Source organism: Conger conger, chromosome 5 (genome assembly GCF_963514075.1).
Source record: "Conger conger chromosome 5, fConCon1.1, whole genome shotgun sequence".
Taxonomy (NCBI): domain Eukaryota; kingdom Metazoa; phylum Chordata; class Actinopteri; order Anguilliformes; family Congridae; genus Conger; species Conger conger.
This window is the reverse complement of record NC_083764.1, coordinates 10368868-10391799: the sequence shown is the minus strand read 5'-3', so window position 1 is coordinate 10391799 and position 22932 is coordinate 10368868. Positions and strand designations below refer to the sequence as shown.

The 22932-nt window shown below is 43.9% G+C and overlaps 2 protein-coding genes across 2 annotated transcripts; one reads left to right on the top strand and one right to left on the bottom strand.

The window, feature by feature from the left end:
- The first annotated feature begins 2106 nt into the window (after positions 1 to 2106).
- On the top strand, positions 2107 to 4715 carry uts1 (urotensin 1). Its single transcript, XM_061243989.1, has 2 exons — positions 2107 to 2257; positions 2788 to 4715. Exon 2 carries the CDS (start codon positions 2807 to 2809, stop codon positions 3311 to 3313), a length of 507 nt encoding a protein of 168 aa, XP_061099973.1. The 5' UTR covers positions 2107 to 2257; positions 2788 to 2806; the 3' UTR covers positions 3314 to 4715.
- A 604-nt stretch (positions 4716 to 5319) lies between these two features.
- trim54 (tripartite motif containing 54) lies at positions 5320 to 22062 on the bottom strand. The gene is made up of 9 exons (XM_061243987.1): positions 21895 to 22062; positions 19306 to 19478; positions 17012 to 17183; positions 13491 to 13586; positions 11959 to 12192; positions 10643 to 10665; positions 9939 to 10063; positions 9695 to 9815; positions 5320 to 6316 (listed from the first exon to the last, which is right to left on the bottom strand). Exons 1-8 carry the CDS (start codon positions 22060 to 22062, stop codon positions 9715 to 9717), a joined length of 1092 nt encoding a protein of 363 aa, XP_061099971.1. The 3' UTR covers positions 5320 to 6316; positions 9695 to 9714.
- Positions 22063 to 22932: the final 870 nt, after the last annotated feature.

The window sequence follows — 22932 nt, the reverse complement described above, 5'->3', positions numbered from 1 at the left end:
GAAAGCATTACCATATATTATCAGGGATTTTATTTAGAGCCATGCTAAATAAACATTGAAAATAATGATTAAACTCAAATTGGAACAACTGATTGACTGAGCATATTTTTGCATCATTTACCTTTTTTTAGAAGCTGAAAATATTTACGGTATGGCAGTAACACTATGTTAGTGTGAAGTCAATTAATTTAATCCCTGCTTATGTAATATCTAGAAAACATTTAATGAGTCAATTTGTTCTTGGGCTCGTTCATGGTTGCTTGTCACACAACTTGTGAATATGAGCATGAGTCAGGCACCATGATGCAGTTGTTTCTTGTTGAAAAATGAAAGGTTATTATGACATTTGATAAACAAACACCAAACTAGCTGGGGTTCATGTGGTATTACCAACGTACATTCAATGTCCAGATTTGTATCACATATTACATTGTTTATGGGGATTTACAGATGGACATAGATGTTTATTTTCCTGAAAGATGGACATAGAATGGGCAACCAAATTGTGTTTTGCTTGACTATATAGTTTAGTGCAATAGAGAAAGGAATGAAAAACGAATAGAATATTAACATAATGGCAGTTAATTATAGTTTATGGATGTAAAGGGATTTTGTTAATATTTATGGACGGTATATATTTCTGAGCTCTTTAAACAATTATTTAAAATGGAAACCTGTTCCCTCTATCTACAATAAACTCTACTGTACTTGTCTGAGAGTATAATGTCAAGGAAGTGACATACAAACAATTGTCATGAATAATGTTCTAAAAACGTGTATATATATATATCCATAACATCAAAACGTTTATTAAGCTTACTCCAAGCTGGAGAACGTGTGTGTGCAGTATTTCAGGTTAAATTTGACAGGGTATTTCCTATTATGCTTACACTTTGAGCTTACCTCGGTAACTTTGAAGAAATTATGGATGTGATCTAATTTCATAAAGTTCGAGATCTGGCATGCTCTTTTCATTGTATAGCCCATTTGCAGTCGAAAGGCTACTTAGAAATATGTTCATAGTATTATATTGTTTTATTGGCACAAGAGATAGGCTAAATGTGTCATTTGCAGCAGGGTCCATAAAGCAAGTAGAGCAGAATGTACGGATCCTAAATGTTATTCAAATACATGTGTCCAATAAATCTATACTGTGGAGGAGTGACATCAAGGTAATGAGTTCACTATCCCCAAATAATATATTATATTTGTGCATACTAAATTCAATCTTCCCAAAATAAAGAAGGCTTTAAGAGTAGAGCCCCGTGTCGTTTAGTTCTTCATTAATAATTATTATCCTTAGTGTTATTATTACTAGTAGTCGTAGTAGTAGTGGAATAAGAACAAAAGTTGTTTTCGTTTGTAGTTGCATGATGACGATGCAATAAACGCCCAAGAGAGATCATTTATGAAGCGAATCAATCGGCTCCGATATGTGAAAGCGTCAAGTCTTTTTTCAGCACCGTGGAGAGGTCTCTCGGTATGTAGCCTATGTGCGCCCTGTGCGCGCCGGAGCCTGCGGGACTGTTCTACGCCGATACTCTGTTCTCTGCCAGAGATGTTCGGCCGTGCGGAAGGGCATCACGACACCAGTTATGCCACCTTTCGCTATTGCTAAGAGGTTCTATTATCTTTTGTGGACGCCGCAAGAAGCTGTTGGGGACTCTGGTTCCGTAGTTCTGATTCTAGCGTACTCGTAAATCTACTCGTGTAGCCACTTGAAAGGATCCATTCACCGTCAGCAATACGAAAGTTTAAACCTAACTTTAGACTTTTAAGCCGTTAAACATAATGTTCCCTGGTCTCTTTGCGTGAACACCCGCTGTCTTTCTTCGGTGCATTACATATCGTCGTCCTGGGTATAATTCCCACTGATCCTGTACAAATGCAATACATCACGACCCTCAGGTAAAATGGGACTGGGGTGAAATGAGGTAGACTATCTTACATCTACCTTGAGAAAAAAAAAAAAAAAGATCGAAAAATGACCTGCTTTTAGTTGTCGCTTTCTGACGGGGTTTGCTAGAGCATCATCTGATGTCCCGCACACTCTTGCCTGTAGTTCAAACGGAGTCGTCTAATTTACAAGCGGTTTATGCACTTCCACTGACGTCAATGGAGCAGTCTTGGATGTATATAAACATTCGTCAAGAAGCGTTCCATTCCAATCTCGTCCAAGCTGGACTTTTCGGACCAAGGTTTTGAGTACCACTTTTCTAACCTGTATAGAACTTTTCCATTTTCAACAGAGGAACAGGTAAGTTGTTTTTTCCACTTTGTTTCCATTGTATTTCCAAAATGTGGTTGTTGAAAAAGTATTAAACGGTACCAAAAGACAACTGAAAAAAAAAGCTAATACACTGTAAAGCATTATATTTGGTAACTAACGTGGCATTTTAAAAATTGCAATGTATGATAACTGATAGAAAATAACCCTGCCAACAACCGAATCTATTGATTTGACGGCAATTGGTTAGATGCAGTGAAGCAATGCATTAAGTTGATGAGACTTTGATAAGACGGGATTTCTACCTTTCGCGGAATTGTAGTAGCCTAAAGTTGGTATATGGCTATTGCGCAAAATAAGATTGACACCTTTAGATTCAATCTCACGGATTGCACTTTAACATGCTACGCTGTTGTGTCATATAGCATATGCATTTTCTGAATTCTGAAATAAGTTTTGCAATTGGTTTCATTTGATAACACCATTACGTGTATCACGTGAAACCTGAATAACTTCTCGTAATTGTAGCCCATTACATTGTGTGTATTTCTTCATTACAGGACACTGCGCCAATCCATTATGAAGCCCGTTCCGCTGGTCCTGCTGATTGCTACAGTACTTCTGACTTCTCACGTCCCCCCAAGCGCCTGTCGACCAAGGGATCTCAACAGCTTTAATGGGCACGGTTACAAAACCCAAATGGACGAGGTCTTGTTAAAAGCTGGCGATAACGCCATTTCATACCTAATAGGGGAAAAGATACTTAGATATCTGCAAAGAAATCCAAAATTTCAGAAAGGTCTACCGCAGTTTCCTTTAGACAACCTCCAGGTTATGACGCCTCTCTCTACAAAGGAGCTCGGTCACTTGGCGCGCAGTTTTCCACTCACCATTGAGGAGCGCTCGCTGGAAGAAGGCAACAGCCTGGAAGAACTCGCGGAGCTTTCCAAGAGGAACGACGACCCACCCATCTCCATTGATCTCACTTTCCACCTGCTGAGAAATATGATAGAAATGGCAAGGATCGAAAGTCAGAAAGAACAAGCGGAACTAAACCGCAAGTATCTAGATGAAGTTGGCAAGTGATCCTTTGATATCACAGAAGAACAAAATGTTTTCAAAAACAAACGAATACCCTTGGCGCACTCCCTGATCCATGAAATAGTTTTACTTTTCCTCTCATTCAAACTACTGCTAACTATATCTACCATTCCACAAAAAAAGTTATTTCACTCAAAAGGAAGCAACACCGTTTGTCTAAAGCTCCAGTGAACATGAAAATGGTTCGACGTACGATACTACCGTCCAAGACTCCCTCTTTTGGTCATGGTGGACACCTACAGTACAGCGGGGAAACAAGTCTCAACAAACATACGAACCTTGAACATAAAGAAAGGGACTTCGGCATTATGTTCCACCTCAATTACTCCCGAATGTGTGGTTACCAATAGGCCTATATTTGGAATTCGAGTAGGCTATATGTGGTTGATCAATACCATGATTTCCCTCATTTGATTTATGCTACTAATGCCACGGTGATGATGGTTGAATTTGCTTCACCTATTGTTCAGTCTGCCTTATGGGCCTCATTGCTTCTTTCAAACAGTCCATGTTGTGAACATCGAAGTTGTTCTTGCCAATATATTTTTATTACTTCTACATTTGTACAGGTTTTCTTTCAGTGTTGAATGTATCTGCAAGTTGAGGCAAGTGCCGTATTTACATCTATTTCGGCGAGGTTATTTGAAAAATTGAAATCTGATAACATGTCTGGTCTTACAGTATATTCTCACTCAAAATAATTATTTTAAAAATCACGTTATTTATAAATTTCACCCGTTGTAGGCTATGTTGAGTGAATATTGTTAACCGGGTCTAAGAGAGGATTTGTGGCTTGCATAATTTCAATAATCACTTCGTGTTGTCCTTTCCCCGAACGTCCTAAACATCAACAATAGCCTAACGATTAGGCTACCACTCTCAGAAATAGCCACACTTTGTTGATTACAAACAAGATATTTGTAAAATTCCTACAGGATTTCTTGGAAATCATTCCATTGGAATGTATCATTTCTCTCACACGTGGTACTGTAATAAGCAACACCTGCACATTATCTCTGGTCCCCATCATCGCTCTTGGTGCTTTAGCCTGTGCGAGCGCTTCTTCAGCCTATCAATCAATATTCTCCCTGTCAAACAGCAGCGATCTGTCGTTACCGCAAGCGACTGTTCTGCTAGTGCCCACAGTTCTCCGGTTGGACACGATTGACCATTTTTCTTTGAAGGAAATGTGTTCTCGGCGTCCCCGACAACATTTTTCTCCAATTCAATCCAATGCACTGTCCAAAAGCCTTTACCCGGCATGCTTAGTTAGAATAATAGAGAGAACAGTGTTTTGCTGAATCCTTACCGATCATACGATTGAATGGTTTAGCACTAAAACGCTATTTTGCCATTTATACTTTGTAATAAAAATATCTGAAAAGAATCGACTCTGTTAGAATCTTTTAAGCTTGAGTACAGTAATAAATGTAGTAATTATGACACATCAAGCGAAACAATGTCATGTTTGTTTACAATCGCGAAATAAAGAGAGCGAGCGAAGGAGAGAGAGAGAGAGAGAGAGAGAGAGAGAGAGAGAGAGAGATAGCGAAGGGGGGTGTGCGCTGTATGTGCAGTCATCTATAAATGGTTACTTTATAAATGGTTTACACCATTTTTAAGTGTAGCTACAACGTGTTGCTGCCGTCTAGCTGCGGTCCATTCACGGTTATCCTTTTTACAATGAACAGTATTGATTAATGAATGAAGACAGTAGCCTATAGTAACGGAATTTTCTACAGCAGCACAGCTTAATATTCCATTCAGGGGCATCCAATGACTGGTAGGCTATAATTATACAAGCTCCTTCAACTTGTCATTGCGAAAAGGCTCACAGCGTGGTATATCTCAAACAATAAGGGTTTAAAATGTTTCCTGAAAATTAAGTAAAAACTTACACTCATCTCCAAAAACGTAAACTGTACGAAAGTAAACTAGCAAGGTGAAATATCATGAGAAATAAAAACAACAAAAAAGAATGTAATGGTATGAATATTTATTTCTAAAAAATACAAAATGACAAAGTGAAAGAAACCGAAATTCCGTAATAGATTGCCAACAATAATTACAATTTGTGACTCAATTCAAACTCTCTCAACCACCTGCCCCTGTTCTCTCCCTTATATTACAGCCTACAGCTTTATTCATTTGGTGTTATGTGGAGAGAAAATGTTATTTTCTTCCTTTCTGTGGAGTTTTTTCCATTCTGGACATGTTAGCATGTCTGGACATGTGACATGTCATGTCTGTAGCATGTCTGGACATGCTAACAAGTTCAGTTCTGCCCAGAAAAGCCCATCTCGGAAAAATGATTTATTTGGCTTGTCACCTTATAGGAACCCTTTCAATTTATTTATGGAACCCTCTATCGTGGGTTGTGAAGTGTGAAAGCTCCCAGAAAAAGAACTACGCTTGAACTAGATAGGGTTCTCCTACGGAATCACAGGCTTCGCTTTGGAACCTGCTTAATCACCTCCCAACAAGCCTTTGACACATTCACATACAGTATTTGAGAGCCCTTTGATGTCAGGCATGGCCTATTCTCTCTCTTCACCAGCAACACACACCCGCTTTTCATCAATGAAGATATAATCTATGTGGGGGTAAAAATGCGGAAACTAACATGTGTGAATTGAAATGACATTCAAAATAACAAGCAGAGAAACAAAACAATATAGCATAATCTGATTACCACACAACATGCGTCACCCATGCCGAAACTATATTACATTCAATATTTGTAAGTGATGGGATTACATTTTTTCATATAGACAATAGAATCTGGGAGTTTTTGCGAGGTGGTTTTGAACTGGGTTTGAGCCCATCCGTAGCGTTGGTATTTCCCCGCGGTTCTGTCACGCATGCGATCAGAGTAAAAACATGTGACAGGTAGATGGCGAAAGCTGCGTTTCAAACATCTGGGTGTGTTTATGGGATTATGTCAAACCTCCTTTCCAAGTCCCTCTCCCTTCCTTCAGTGAAAATGACCTACAAAAAAAACAAAAAACAATAAACGTGAATTACACACAGCAATCTGAAACAGTCCACATTGTCTCCATTTCCTGACAGACCGGGGCTATTTTTAAAGTTCTGCACAACATGTGCACATGAAAAGGATGGAGGCTGTTATTGTGCTCTCTCCATTGCATGGATGTTTAACCAATCGGCCTGTGAAGAAACAAGAATAGTTCAGTTACATAAATCGATGATTTTGACAAATGGTAACCATTTCAAAACACCACTGTCACCAAGAATATCTCTGGTGATAATGATCCCAGAACCTAAATGCAAACAGTTGTAATATATTCCTTTTGCATACACACAGAGATCGCTGGCGTCCAATCATTAAAAGTGGCGATGCTGCGTGACACAATAGCGCAGTCATCTTATCGCCTAACTCTTTCTCTCGGGGACGGGTGAAAAACAAAAATCACTGTTTCGAGAAACCGTGTGCGCCGAGCCGGCTCTGAGACACGCCCCCCGGCAGTGATCTATCTCCATTCACAGTCGGAGAACTCTCACTTTAGCCTGCCTTACTAGGCGAACGTCCAACGGCAAGCTTTATCGTCCCAACAGAATTTCCCCATCAATAACATTTAATCTCGGCCTCGTCACTCCACCGCGGCACGCCACCCCATCAATCAATCACGAGGTCGACAGCGGCCGCGACAAGGTCAGCGCCTCCGAACAGCAGGTCCCCGTCTGAGAGCCATATATCCCGCCGGTCGTAAATCCGGAGAGCATGCGGTGAGAAATGGTTATTAACTAATGAGGGGTGTCACAACCGCAGCCTAACTCTGCTGTTGATGAGGAATGGAGGGGCAGGGGGGAGTGGGCTTGCTTCAATGGAGTTGAAGGCACTCCATGTTTCCCAGGGTGCACTGGGGCAGTGTAGCTGGCACAGATTTGGACACCAGCAGTGAAAGAGCCTGTGTCTGTGACCTGTTTGTTTGTTGTCTTATGATTTACTGTGGCTGTTGACCTTTGGGGAGGGAGGAGATGCCACTTCAGACACTGTGTACTTGCTGAAGCACACTCTGGTCCGGGGTCCATCTGTCACACACATTACCAACTTTATTACTTAATGTTCAACTGTTTGGCATGGATTTTTTCCCGCACAAGACTCCATAAATGGCAGCTGAAAACTTGATTCTTTATGACTGAGGCTACATTTGATCTTCCCTATGAAGGTTACTTTTCTGTAGTTCACTTTCAGTTCTTTACCTTAAAATGACATTGCCTTAAATTGTTCCTTATTTACTGTATGTCCTTGATTTAAAAAATTATGCATCTAAAATGTATCTAAAGGCAAATAAATTCTGGGCAGGGAAAATCAGGGAGATGACGCATTGTTGAACCAGACAAGATAGGCAGAGGGCTAAATCAGGCAAAATAAAAATTACAATACGTGTCAAAAATAATTTTAAAAAAATACCCTGTATTTACAATGGAAGTGCTCACTTGGCTCCATCCTTAACTACCATCGCAAGATTAATGAGAAGAAGTAGCAGCCTTTGGTATCCTATGGTTGTGTTTCCCTGCATAACTCCATTGATCTGCAGCAAAGCAACACCCTTAAAGCTTTTTGACTTAAGAGGATGATTACAGCATTCCACCCGGAGGGGGACCGTGCAATTGATAATGGGGAGGTTGAAATGTCACGGTCACTCTCCTTGGAAACGGGTCCCTGGGGAACAGGGGATGCCACTAATTCCTCCTCTTATGAAATGGAAAACACCGGGTCTGAGAACTTAATGGCATTGCTAAATATTTCAAAGTCAGCAATAACTATATTTAGCTGAAGAGGGCGAAAGACAAGGGGGCGGAAGCTTCCACTGTTTTCGCTGGGCTGCAGGATTGGAGATGGGCGGCCTTACCGCTGCGAGAGCAGTGATGATCCTGTGGGCCTGTTTTTAGGACGTCTCCACGGGAATGGAGGAAAGTCACCATAGACGTTTAAAAAAAGGTTTTGCAATGACGGGTCTGCCTGCTGTGCAAAGCATTTGGAAAGTACTTTGCGGAACGGCAAAAAAAAACAAATGTGTCCTTAAAATAAAACTCTACAACAGTAGTAAAAAACATCTTCAGATCCGCAGGGCAAGTCAGAACTCATTGGCCTCCCCAAAGCCCGCTGATACAGCAGCGCAGCATCAGCCTGCAGAGTGCAGACTTTGGCCCAAAAGAAAGAAGAAACACAGCACAAACCCCAACTTCAAAAACAAACCGACAGCAGTGGCAGTCACCAAAGTAAATACAGGAATGAGATAACCCACATCCTCAAGACTTAGGAATAAGATATCCAACACTACCAAGACTTAAGAGTAAGATATCCGACATCCTCAAGATTTAGGAATAAGATATCCAACACCACCAAGACTTAAGAGTAAGATATCCGACATCCTCAAGACTTAGGAATAAGATATCCAACACCACCAAGACTTAAGAGTAAGATATCCGACACCCTCAAGACTTAGGAATAAGATATCCAACACCACCAAGACTTAAGAGTAAGATATCCGACATCCTCAAGATTTAGGAATAAGATATCCAACACCACCAAGACTTAAGAGTAAGATATCCAACATCCTCAAGACTTAGGAATAAGATATCCAGCACCACCAAGACTTAAGAGTAAGATATCCGACATCCTCAAGACTTAGGAATAAGATATCCAACACCACCAAGACTTAAGAGTAAGATATCCGACATCCTCAAGATTTAGGAATAAGATATCCGACACCACCAAGACTTAAGAGTAAGATATCCAACATCCTCAAGACTTAGGAATAAGATATCCAGCACCACCAAGACTTAAGAGTAAGATATCCGACATCCTCAAGACTTAGGAATAAGATATCCAAAACCCTCAAGATTTAGGAATAAGATATTAGACACCCCCAAGATTTAGGAAGAAGATCATCCACACCCCCAAGACTTAAGGAATAAGATGACCCACCCCCTCAAAATGGCAGAACAGTGGTAACAGCTCTGGCAGCTGATACAGACTGATTTAAAACTGGAACACCAGATGAGGCAATGTGACATTAATCAATCCACTGATCTAATGGCCCCACAGTTCATCATGACTACATTACAGTTATTTAGCTGACATTTTCATCCAAAGCCACTTACATTTGATTACGCTAAGCAGGGGACAATAACCCATGGAGCAATGTGGGGTTAAGGGCCTTGTTCAAGGGCCCAACAGCTGCATGGAACTTATCGTGGCTACACCGGGGATGGAACCACCAACATTCTGGGTCCCATACATGTACAGTATCTTAGCCGCTAGGCTACAGGCTGTCCCATGATGTCATACTTGGTGGGGCAGGGGGTATTCTGGCAGAGCCTCACAGAAACACTGACCTGGGGAAGTGCCAGGTGGACTAATATCTCGCAGACTCCCCTTCTGTGCTGGGTTGGGCTGCCAGATCTTCAGCCCCATCCTCCAGCACGTAGCCCTCCTCCCCTTCCTCGCCCTGGCAACCTGCAACGTGAGCAGACCAGCCCCAGCACTGTCAGAAACAGCTCAGCAAAATGGAAATAGATACAAGTGTAGAGTGTAGGTGCCCGTTGAGCTGATGTCACCGGTGAGACGGGGTGGCCTCACCCGGCTGGAAGGTCATGGTCCTCAGCATGTCGGCCACGTCATCGGTGTTGACCACGAAGTGGCTCATGCTCTCGTACCCGGGCTCCGTGCGCTCGATGCTGGAGGTCTTGGCGGTGTCCGTGATCCTGTCAAGGGCAGAGCGATGATGTCATGGCCGAGCTCGGACAGAGGAAACGAGACGGGGCAGGGATGGACGGCAGCCTCCGTGGCCATGCGGGTCGGCTAGCATCTGCCCGGCAACCCCCCTATGTGAGCGTGTCATTGGGCAACGGTTGCAAAGAAGCAAATGAAATGGGAAACTCACGGCAAAACGACGGCCACATTGCACAAAAAAAGGCTAAGTGTTTTAGGCTTATAATGAGACTTAAGATCTTATTTTATTCTTAATTTTCTTAGCCCATTGGCAAATCTTGAAATGAGCAAAACTCTTTCCCATCATTGGCAATATTTTTCTTTTTTTAGCAAAAAAGAAATAGAAATACGATTTTAAGTCTGAATGTAAGACTAAGACAATTTTTTTTGGTTTTAGTAGTCCAGCGTAAAGTGTTCAAATATAGTACAGTAAGTAAGTAATTTATAGGCAAAATAAATGAGATGGAAATAACACATAAAACACAGAAGAACACAGCAAATAAACAAATGAGGGGACAGTGAGTGTTTCATGAAAACATGAACACATTACAGCAAGGCAACGTCTTTCTTACTTCTGGAAAACCTCCTTGGAACTCTGTGGATGGCAAAATAACAGGAAACAATGAGAAAATACTAAATCAGTCCCGGCAAATTGATAACCTATTTAATCTCATATAGTATAGTAGTAGTAGAATTTCTATTCTATTATTTACAGCGGAATAATAGTATTTGTCCTCATATTAACGGTTTGGACCGAGTTAAGTACTGTATTTTCATCATATGTAATTTAGTTTGGAGGCATGGCCCTTCATTGTCTCAGTCTTTTATTCCTGTCCGTCTCAGTGACTTGCTTAGCATGAGGCCACAGGTGTGAGCAAGATCTCCACCTGCTACATAAACACACGGTCGCACAGTCAATCTCCCGCCAACAGTACCCGAGGGGTGTAAAAAAAAAAGACATTTCGAGAGCCTTCATTCAATCAGCGGCTTTATTGTGGAAGAATAGTGCGTGTCCATACGATCTATTTTCCTGCTCCGGAGGTTTAAGAGGCGGCGGTATCGCGAGGCTGCCTTCGTGTACGCTGGCCGAGCTCCAGAGTGAGTATTGATAGCCGGGGGGGGGGGCGGGTAGAGTGAGGGGACGCAGGCAGGAGTGTCAGTGGGGGGGGGGGGGGACTATGAATCAATCTGTCACCCCAGCACCAAGCTTCCACAACACTCACAGTACTGTATTCTGATGGGAAGACGTGTCAATCAGCCCTTTGACTGGTGTTACCGTGGCGATGACGGAATGCAGGGGAGCGGTGACGGCATTGTTAAAGGCAGCGCATTCCGTCTATTCGTCTCTTTCATTAGCCCTCCGCTAATTACTCCACTTCAGTGAAACGCAGTGGATACCAACCCAACATTGATGACGGTGAAAGGACTGCTATTGTCATAGGCCCCACCGTTACTTACACTTGGAAACTGATTTAACATGGACATGGACCATGCCTAATATCAAGGGTTTAACTAAAGAAATACAGCAAATTGACAACTTCCATACATTGGTTGGTGTATGTGTTTATCTTTGGTGTATCACTGAGCATGTGCAAGTTTGGTTTAAGATTCAACAACTACAACAACAGAAAATCTGTCTTAAGAAGTGTTTTAGTCTTCTAGTGAGACAATTTATTTTTTCTCTCAAGTAGAAAATATTAGCTTGTTTTAAGTTACACTTTAGTTTGACAAGTGAAATTTTCTTGCCCCATTGGCAAATCTTGGAATCTTTGGCAATATTTGTGCTTTTTTTTTAGCAAAAAAGTAACAGAAATAAGGCCCAAGTCAGGTCCACGTAAGACTAAAATACTTGTCAAGACCGTCTTATTCTTTGGTTTTGGCGGCGCACCTGCAGGAAGACGGCCATCTGCGGCTCCTCCATGGAGTGGATGGCGGCCTCCACCAGCTTGACGGCCCCCTCCAGGTGGTCGCCGTGGCAGCGTATGAGCGAGCGCACGTGGCCCAGCTTCTGGTCCTGCTCGCGGCCGATGCACTGCACCAGGTCCTTCTTGCGCTCCTCCAGGATGCCGATGAGCCCGTCGAACTTGTCGCACAGGTGCTGCTTCTGCCGCCGCCCGTTCTCCTGCAACGGCGGTCAGACGGCTGGTTTGGGTCTTGCCGTGCATTCGTAGCTCCGTCCATTGTTCAGATAACAGGCCCAACATCAAATTGTATTACATTAAAGCCACTTACACTTGATTAGATTAAGCAGGGGACAATCTCCCCTGGAGGAATGTGGGGTTAAGGGCCTCGCTCAACGGCCCAGCAGCGTAGTGGTTAAGGTACACGACTGGGACCCGCAAGGTCGGTGGTTTGATAGGCACAATAAGATCCACACAGCAAGCCCCCTTAACCCTGCATTGCTCCAGGGGGGGATTGTCTCCTGCTTAGTTTAAATCAACTGTAAATCGCTTTGGATGACATGTAATATAATGTAATGTAACCACCAATCTTCAGGGTTCCAGTCATGTACATGAGCCACTAGGCTACAGCCTGCCCACTGCAGCAGCGCAGTTAGAAAGCTCAGGTGGAAGACTTCACACATTCATAACCATTAACGAGCCCAAACAAACAGGACATAGCCACACCAGTTTATTCGCTGCATCACTGTATTATGTGGCCTTTGTGTTTGTGAACAAGTCCATCAGATTGAAAGGTAATTCGTAATTACAGTGCAGAAGCTAAGATCAATACTTAAATCAGATCTTATCCAGAAAGGGCCAGTGTGAGTGCAGGCCTTTTCGTCACAAAGCAGTCACAGTCCTGATTCTACTCATCAAGGGGCTCATTCCAATCACTTATTGTTCTCCTCCTTCTTCCTTTCCAAGCATATTTTGCTTGTTCCTGGTGATTCAAGGGAATTGAGAAATGTGAATTAGGCAAATGGTCCTTGCTCCTTCGAACGTCAGTTTAAAGCAACGTCAATCGCAGACGTAGCAGAAGCGTGGATCCACATCTTGATCATTTATACGTCACGCATATACTTTCTCAAGAAATCTCTGGAGGCATCCTCCTGGCTTCTAGGAACATTTAATAAAGTTAGTAGAATCAGGTGTGTAACTAGGGGAGATCAGGCATCAGGGTCTGACACAGGGTCGATTGTTATGCAATGTTTTCTGAGCACAAAATTGACACAAATTGTCCGTTGAAATCTGAGGTAAAAGAGGATGTGTATGTGATGTGCAATGTGATTCACAGCAGTCTGCGTTTCACAGACCCCATGTCACAATAGATCCCAATATTCCCTACTTGGTTGGAGCCTGCACTCACACCGGCCCTTTCTGGATAAGACTGAGGACTCCTAGCTCAGTAAGTAGCTAAGTAGACGGTAACAGGTGTTGGCTTGGGTCCTGGCACCAAGCGACGTCTCACTTTTCTCACCTCAATAGTCCTGCAGACCTCCTCCAGCTGGGATATGAGAGCCTGGATCCTGTCGTTACCTGCCACCAGCAGGGCGATCCCATCACTCAGCTCTGTCTGAATCACAGCAGCAGAGATAAAACACCACCACTTAATGCAACGCAACACAACACAACACAGCACAACACAACACAACACAACACAACTACACCAGCAGGGCGATCCCATCACTCAGCTCTGTCTGAGTCACAACAGCAGAGATAAAACACCACCACTTAATGCAACGCAACACAACACAACACAGCACAACACAACACAACACAACACAACACAACACAACTACACCAGCAGGGCGATCCCATCACTCAGCTCTGTCTGAGTCACAGCAGCAGAGATAAAACACCACCGCTTAATGCAACGCAACACAACACAACACAGCCCAACACAACACAACACAACACAACACAACACAGCACAACACAACACAACACAACTACACCAGCAGGGCGATCCCATCACTCAGCTCTGTCTGAGTCACAGCAGCAGAGATAAAACACCACCGCTTAATGCAATACAACACAACACAACACAACACAGCACAACACAACTACACCAGCAGGGCGATGCCATCACTCAGCTCTGTCTGAGTCACAACAGCAGAGATAAAACACCACCACTTAATGTAACGCAACACAACACAGCACAGCCCAACACAACACAACACAGCACAACACAACTACACCAGCAGGGCGATGCCATCACTCAGCTCTGTCTGAGTCACAACAGCAGAGATAAAACACCACCGCTTAATGCAACGCAACACAACACAACACAGCACAACACAACACAACACAACACAACTACACCAGCAGGGCGATGCCATCACTCAGCTCTGTCTGAGTCACAACAGCAGAGATAAAACACCACCGCTTAATGCAATACAACACAACACAACACAGCACAACACAACACAACACAACACAACACAACACAACTACACCAGCAGGACGATCCCATCACTCAGCTCTGTCTGAGTCACAGCAGCAGAGATAAAACACCACCGCTTAATGCAACGCAACACAACACAACACAGCCCAACACAACACAACACAACACAACACAACTACACCAGCAGGGCGATCCCGTCACTCAGCTCTGTCTGAGTCACAACAGCAGAGATAAAACACCACCGCTTAATGCAATACAACACAACACAACTACACCAGCACTAAGATAATTATGCACATCATTCACCAGCCCACCCAACACAACCTGAAAGAAAAGTGGGGCCAGGGGCCTGTATCATGAAGCGAGATTACACAGTTAGCTGGATAACTGCACTGGGTAAAACGCAGAATTGTTGTTTTTACTTCAGTCCATGTCCCAGATTTGGCAGGGTTCCAGGTTTTACTCAGCGCAGCTGTCCAGCTAATTCAGTTAACCTGCTTTGTGATACAGGCCCCAGATCTCTTGGTAGAATTCAACACAAAGGCAGAGGTAGGCTACATGACCGCTCAGATATATCTAGATTACAACATACTGTAACTCGGACAATGAGAGGCTATACAATCACTCAGCTATTTTCCATAACACAGCCCAGTACAACACAACGCAACACAGCAGACCCCTCCTTTTGGGAGAGGAAATAACCCCTCTGAGTGCCCTCTTTTCTGTGAAGACACAAACCAGAGCCTGAGTTGATATTAATGACGTATTTACACCCAGACACAAGAGAAATTGACACTAAAACAAATACTTTTGTCTTTTCTTAATCCACTGAATCCTGGATTGGGCTATAACTGAAGCAATGCCATTGCGGCTCAGAAGTGGCAGTTGACAGTTGACCGCATTATCAGTCCACAGCTTCCCCACAATCAGCAGTCAGTAATGATTGCTGATTGGTTAATGATTTATTGAATGCCTTTGATCAGCATGCATCGCCTTTGGCTGCCAGCCACACAATCCCCCAATACAGTAACTGCAGAAAACAGGTACACACACTGGCTGGTGTGCGCTGTCCTAAATCCATTTAGGATATTGCAGCAGTGGAATAGGTTTTTCCTCATGAATCGTCCTCCATCTCACCTTCCTATAGATCTTAAGCTCCAAGTCCATTTGGCTCTTTTAGAAAGATCCTTTCTCATGAAAATTGATGGAAAAAAACTTTGCAGTGAAAATACACAACTATTCCAATTTTATAAATTTCTTTGGACACGTCTTTGTTACATGTCAGCTAAACTATTTGCATGTACAAATACTCGGCTTCCTCTAGGTAAGTGGAAACATACTTTAATTTAATTTTTCAGTGAAGTGCCCCTTTAAAGCATGATAGGTTTATTAATATGCATATGACTGGGTAACTCTGTTTGTCCAAAAAACCTGGGCCTGTGGCGAAGGGTGACCTTCAGTCAGGATGATGTTACTGGTAATAAAATAACATATGGTGTTCGCCCAGCACTTAGCTGCTGATTGCAGGAGATGCTAATGATATTAGTCACTGTTCACTTAGGAAGCCTAGAGGCAATTCTAGCAGTGGCTAACACAGCAGGATCTATACAGTGACCAGAGTGCCGCCTGAATCAAATTCCTTTGTTATGAATGAGTCACTCATCCATGGAGTAAAAAAAAATGTGCACGCACTTTTTGTATAACCCCTGATGACAGGATCTCGTCAGCAACACTTCAGGAGAAAAAATTCTGAATGTTTCAGGGGACAAGATAAAAGAATATATTTTAAAAATCCAAGGCGACTTCGTGCCACGACCTCAACCTTTGCGTCTGGCCCCCAAATAAAAACCTGCGGTGCCACCTCAAGTCACAAAGCAGAGACTCGCAGTGCTTTGACGATTTAACGGTGCTGGCGGGCCAGCCAAACAGGAAGCAGGGGTAGCGGACGGACGAATGACGGATTGGGGGGGGGGGCGGGGGGGTGGTATGCGCGACGGTGACACAGCCAGACGCGGTGTGCCAGGTTAGCGGAGCCGCGGCAGGCCAGAGGGTAGGAGAGGAGATGCGACCCCAGCGCCAAAGGTCTGCAGGAGGGCCGGGCGGCTGCCAGCACTCTGAACACATCTGACAGGGAGGACCGGAGCATTAGCAACCTCGGATCGCCATGCCGCCCACTCCGTAAATAGCACTGACACCGTCTACTCGCATTACTAAGAACACATTAGCATACCAGGCTTGGAGATGACAATCTGGAAGAGATCGAGGGTAAGCACCATGAAGACCTAGTGGTAGCCTTAAGGTAATGTTTATCATTTTGTCTATCTTATTTTTCTTATCTTTCTTATCTGATATTGTATGGCATGTAAAAAATGCTGGCTTCTGCTCATATCATGGAGAAACCATACAATGACATATTCCTGATCATTTTCACCAGCAGGTGGTAGTGTTTCCCTCGGACCAAATGTCAAAGGATCAATTTGGTTGATAAAAAAAAACATGGGGAAGATTTTAAACATTTACCGCCATTAAATCAGTTGAGGTTAATTCCCCCATTGTGACACAGGGACCCACCCCCTGCCATTGGACAGAAGTACCTTCTGTCGTTTGTAGACGTTCTGCAGGGGCGCGACCTCGCAGTCTTTGTGCGCTCCGAACACTTTGCACATGGAGCAGGTGGGCGTCTCGCAGGTGAGGCAGTAGATGTTGATCTTCTCCTCGCCGTGTTCCTCGCACATCTGCTGCTGCTCCGACTTCGGGTGGATGGGCCTCGGGGGATCGGGAAAGGACATGGGGTTAAAGACTTATCGATGGGTCGTTTCAATCGGCGGTAATCAGCCACTTCACGCAGGTCTTTAACCTCCGCAAACGGGCCTCAGACGTACGGACATCCCCGGTATCATGCTAACGGGTCATGTCATTTGCGTGCGCTCACCTTAAATGCAAAAACTGGAAATCTGTGAGCTGGAAGTCACAAATATGCACGCAATCAACTGCGGAGCATTTCTCACAAATAGAGGGCAGCCTGTAGCCTAGTGGCTAAGGTACATGACTGGGACCCGGAAGGTTGGTGGTAACCCTGCAATTCATTATAATTTTATTAAAATATACACTCAAGTGTGGTGCAAACGAGTGCCCCTAAGGAGAGTGCGAATGAACACCATGGCCGTTTGAATCAATCTTTCCACAGAGTCAATGTGAGCTAATATATCATTTTGTATTACTGTGTGAAAAACAGGCCAAAAAATATTTGAAAATAGCAGGTATCTTCAATTATATATAGCACTGTTCTGTTTTTATATCATAATGTGAGACGAAACCAAGACAGGAATGCAGGAATACCTTTAAAGTTTGAAACCAGGCCACAAGGTAGGAAAAGTGTGCCATCTACTGGCGACTTGACAACAGAGCACTTATAAAGGGCTGCACTCAGGAAATGTCATTTAATCGTATCGGATGGCAGAGGTACATCTCATTAGCTACCATCTCGCCATGTCCGCAGAGGTTCACCAACCATTTCCCTCAATAAGGAGCCTTATTATCGCCCCTGGAGGGTGCTTATCTGTAGATATACCAAATGGTGCGGAACTAGCATCCCGCACAAGTTACAGTCTGGATTAATGCTAAAGATGTGAGCCTGTCTCACATCAAACAGGCCCTGGATACAATCGGCCTTTTGGAGCCTGCCAAAATGTACTGGACCATGACCCTAACCCTAGATATTATGTAAAAAAAACCACAGCTCCCATGGCACACCCTCTAGAGGCCATCTAATGAAGCACAGGCTCTGTGCAAACTCCCTGAGTGACTGACTGACTGACTGACTGACTGACTGACTGACTGACCAACCGATATTTGCCACTTTCTGCCCCCGGCCGCATTGGTGCACTGTGGGTAACATGATGGCAGGTTCAATTCCCAGGTGGGCACTGCTGATGTAGCCTCCAAGCAAGGTACTTAACCTGAAATGCTGTATATATCCAGCTGTATTAATGGAAGTGACAGTGACACTGAACCTTAGCTCAGATGCTGTACACTGTAAATGACTGAATGGTCTTAATCACTATGAAGCCCTGATATGGAGCCAAGGGTATGCTTGGGAGTAATTTCACATCCGACCCAACCAGTCTAATTTATTTTTAAAATCAGCCTTTTGACTGAAGACTTGGTAAAATGGCCTCTTCAGTATTGTTGGAGATGAACATGAGACAGGAAAAAAAAAACTAAAAGTTGAGCTGTCATCTTAATCAAACATCGTGCACACATTAGCTCCAGGCACATAAGACTGTCATAATCAGGGCAGTGATTTATTTGCAGCTTACTGCTGTAGGGATAAAGTGTTCCGTTTATATTTAGGGACAGGAAACGCCACCACCTCGGACACAAGTTTGTTTACATGACGCGGCAATGGCCTCAAAGTAATGTCTTGTATTATTAGGGCGATACAACCTTTAATCTGACACTTACTTCATGTAGAAGGCAAACTGACACTGACTTGTTACAGAACTTTTGACTTCAGTGTATTTGACCCCAGGTCTCACAGGTTAAATAAAGGTTAAATAAACGTTGAATAAATGTTGATAACCAGGTAGACTAGGCTCACAGGTTAAATAAATGTTGAATAAATGTTGATAACCTGATAGACTAGGCTCACAGGTTAAATAAATGTTGAATAAATGTTGATAACCTGGTGGACTAGGCTCACAGGTTAAATAAATGTTGAATAAAGGTTGATAACCTGGTGGACTAGGCTCACAGGTTAAATAAATGTTGAATAAAGGTTGATAACCTGGTGGACTAGGCTCACAGGTTAAATAAAGGTTAAATAAATGTTGATAACCTGGTGGACTAGGCTCACAGGTTAAATAAAGGTTGAATAAAGGTTGATAACCTGGTGGACTCCTGCTTGTAGAGGTCGATGATGTTCTCCACCAGCAGGTTCCTCTGCAGGCCGTAAACGCCGTGTCGGTCCAGGACCACCTCGTGCCGGCAGGACGGGCAGCGGAAGCGCCCCCCGGTGGACACCGACGAGGACCCCCGCGACTGCCACAGGGGGTTGGAGGCCTGGGCCGGGGACGGGGACGGGCGGGAAGGGGTTAGGACATGAGACGGACATCAGGGGTCCGAGACCGCAAGGTCCTTGCAGACCCAGTGACCGTTTACGGTCGTTAATACGCTGCGATACATTGCAAATATACAGTCAGCAAGCACTTTATTAGGTAGACCTGTACACCGGCTTGTTAATGCAAATATTTAATCTGCCAAACGTGGCAGCAACTGAATGCGTAAAAGCATGCAGACGTGGTCAAGAGGTTCAGCTGTTTTTCAGACCAAATCAGAGAAGAAAGGCCAGACTGGTCAAAGCTGGCAGGAAGGTGACAGTAATGCAAATAACCACACATTACAGCAGTGGTGTGCAGAATCTCTGAGCACACAACACCTCAAACCTCTAAATGGATAGGCTACAGAAGCAGAAGACCAAGTGTAAAAAAGTAATAAATACTTAATAAAGTGCACAAGCCTATGAGATTCCTAAAAAATATTATGATAAATACTGTACATTTAGTAGTTCATACACACACACACACACACATACATACATACATACATACATACATACATACACACACATCAATATGTGACAATCTTGCCCATATATTGTTTGGTTTAGCAGTATATTGATAATATTTCTATTATATTTATTTCAAAATATTTTCAGTATATTCCATTTCCTGTCAGTGACAGCTGACGGGAGAGGCACTTTGGCCCCGAGAGAGGAGTCATTTTTCACTTCCCTGGAAACTTTCCATTTCTACTCGGTCTGTGCGAGACTTCCGCTGCATATGGAAATGAGTGAAACCAAACGCAAGCTATACTTAACACTTCATTTTTTAGCAGTCACGCAGGGCGTTCACAGCTGATAACGGTCTCGGCAGTGGGGCTGAGTGCTGATACGGTGCTAACTGTCAACACCTCCAAGTCTTCAGAAACTTTTAATGTGCACAGCTCCTTCAGTTCCAACCCTGCTGAAAATTCCTGCTTAAAACAGCCTAAGATGGTTAAAATGGTTGAATACGTGTTTTTGTCACTTCTGTTGACCACCAGCTGAGCATCCTATAGCCAACTATTCCACCAGTTTGGCCACCAGATTACTCTACCAGCTTAACCAGATATGTCCAGCCACAAATCATCTTTGACCAGGCTATGACCAGCTCGAAGTGTTGAAAACACAGCTTAAACCATCTCAATCACAGCTGGTCTTTGCTGCAACAGGGAAGTGTGTTTACTTCAGTGGCAGAGACAACCAGGGCTGAACAGTGTGTTGGAATCTCTCATTTTCACCCCATTGAACTGGTAGAAGTCATGGGTCGCACATATACAGTAACTTATACTACTGTAAGAACCCGTTTTGAAGAGAGACAAGGCATTTTTAACTAGCAGTAAATGCACTGAGAGACAGTAGACCGATGTGGAAGCCAACTGTGGGGAATGATTTATTTGATTATAATGCTTTTAATTGTCAGTCCTTTGACAGAATGTAGTCATATGTTACCAGGCCCCAGGTGAGTACGAAATTATTTTATAAAAGGAAAACAGGATTTAAAAGATATTCAGTCACTTGCCATCGCCAAACCTGTGCAGTTGTCCCTGGACAACAACCAACTTCTTAGCACCAGCATCTATTGTATGAGGCACGGAAAATTAATTTCCACAGATTATTATCTTTAGACATGAAACGTGATTCTTAAATTGAATTTAATCTGAATGATGAAGCAGACTTAGGCAGAGCTCAGAGTGCGCTGTTGTTGAGTTGTAAGCCGTGGTAAAGACAGCTGGTCTGAGGTCGTTTCTATTCTCTGTATCGCTCGGAGCCAGAGATCCAGCCCCCATTTTATCCGCTCTCTCGGGAGAGGACCAAGAGATCGAGCTCAGCTTTCCTGGGCCCCTGCCTTTTAAAACGCAGAGCTACCCTGTTAAAGTCAATTACTTACTAAAATAGAGTTCCTCTTATAACATTCCTCTCATAACATAATCATCAGGCATAACATTAACCTAACTATAGAGTTCCTCTTTTATAGTCAAATTTATTGGGAGTCTTACTGAAACACTGGATTCCCCTGTTAAACCCGGCCCTAGAGTAATAGAGTTCACATTAGATTGCCTTGTTTAAATCAGCCTCACCAAAACAATTTCCCTGATGAACCAATTACTTTAAAAGTAGTTAGCTGGCAAAAATCCTCCTCTTGCTTCTCATTGGTTCCCCAAATAAAAATTATACAGCATTAAATCAAGGCTTCATTCTGTTAAAATCAGCAGAAATCTCACCAAAACAGTGGTAATATTGAACCGGGCCCAAATCAAGGACTCCCCTTGTCCCCTTAAGATACAGTTCACTATGTGGTTGTGGAGTCTCAGATAGAGCTGCCCCACCACACCTCTGTGTCGACGAGGCTACGGGGTTGATGGGAAGGCGGTGTACCTGGAAGACGTCGTTGGCGCACTTCCTGCACAGGTTGTGCTGGCAGGGCAGGATGACCACGGGCTTGGAGAACATCTCCAGACAGATGGGGCAGATGAGCTGCTTCTCCAGGCTGTCCATGGCGTTAGTCTCCCTCAGCAGCGGCTTGAATCCCAGCGCAAAGTTCATCCCCAGCACCGTGAGCGGCCGTTCCCTGCGAAACCGTGCGTCCGAGTGAGTGACCGGACCTGGCCCCCGCACCGTCTCTGTCTCCCCTGGCCTTCTCCCCCGCCCCGCCCCGCCCCGCCCCAGGGCACATAAAACGCCCCGCGATAAATTTAGCCACAGTTTGTTCTGGGTAGGGTTACTGTCCAAACCTCACCCACCCCTTTAAGCACTGTGATTGTACCCCAGAGTAACTATGCCAGTATGTGTGTGTGTGTGTGTGTTTGTGTGAGTAAGTGAGTGGGGGGGGGGGGGGGGGGTGTGTGTGATTAGGAAGGGAGATTCCACTGTCCATTTTTATCTCTGTAAACACCACAGCCCTTTTGACAGACGGGAAGGGGAGGGAGGTGTGAAACATTTGGCAGTGGGAGGCACAAGCCCTGCGAACCACAGAGCAAGAGCGAGGGAGGACTGGACGTCCAGGCGCCGGTGACACACGGCGGTAAAACAGTCAGTTGCACATCACATCACCATTCAGAATCACCACCGCCGCATCTGCAGGGCCAACCGCCGTGTGTCATGGAACATCTTAGCAATAGCTGTTCTATTAATACTTCCAGAAAACTCAAAAAGCTAATCGTTATTTAAATCTAAAAATATTTCACGAGCAGGTGTTTGTTACGAAACTGCACTCGTCCTTTTTCTTTCTTTCACACCAAAGCAGCTGGTCAAAGCCAAAGGGGTGGAGGCCACAGCTGTTCTTTGTGACCTCTGCGTGACCCGGTAGCACACCGCCTTCCAGCCCTTCAGAGGAGTAAGCGATGCGGTAACTGCTGATCATCAGCACAGGGAGCAGAGCTGAGCTGGTAATGAGCTTAAGGACACATTTATAGG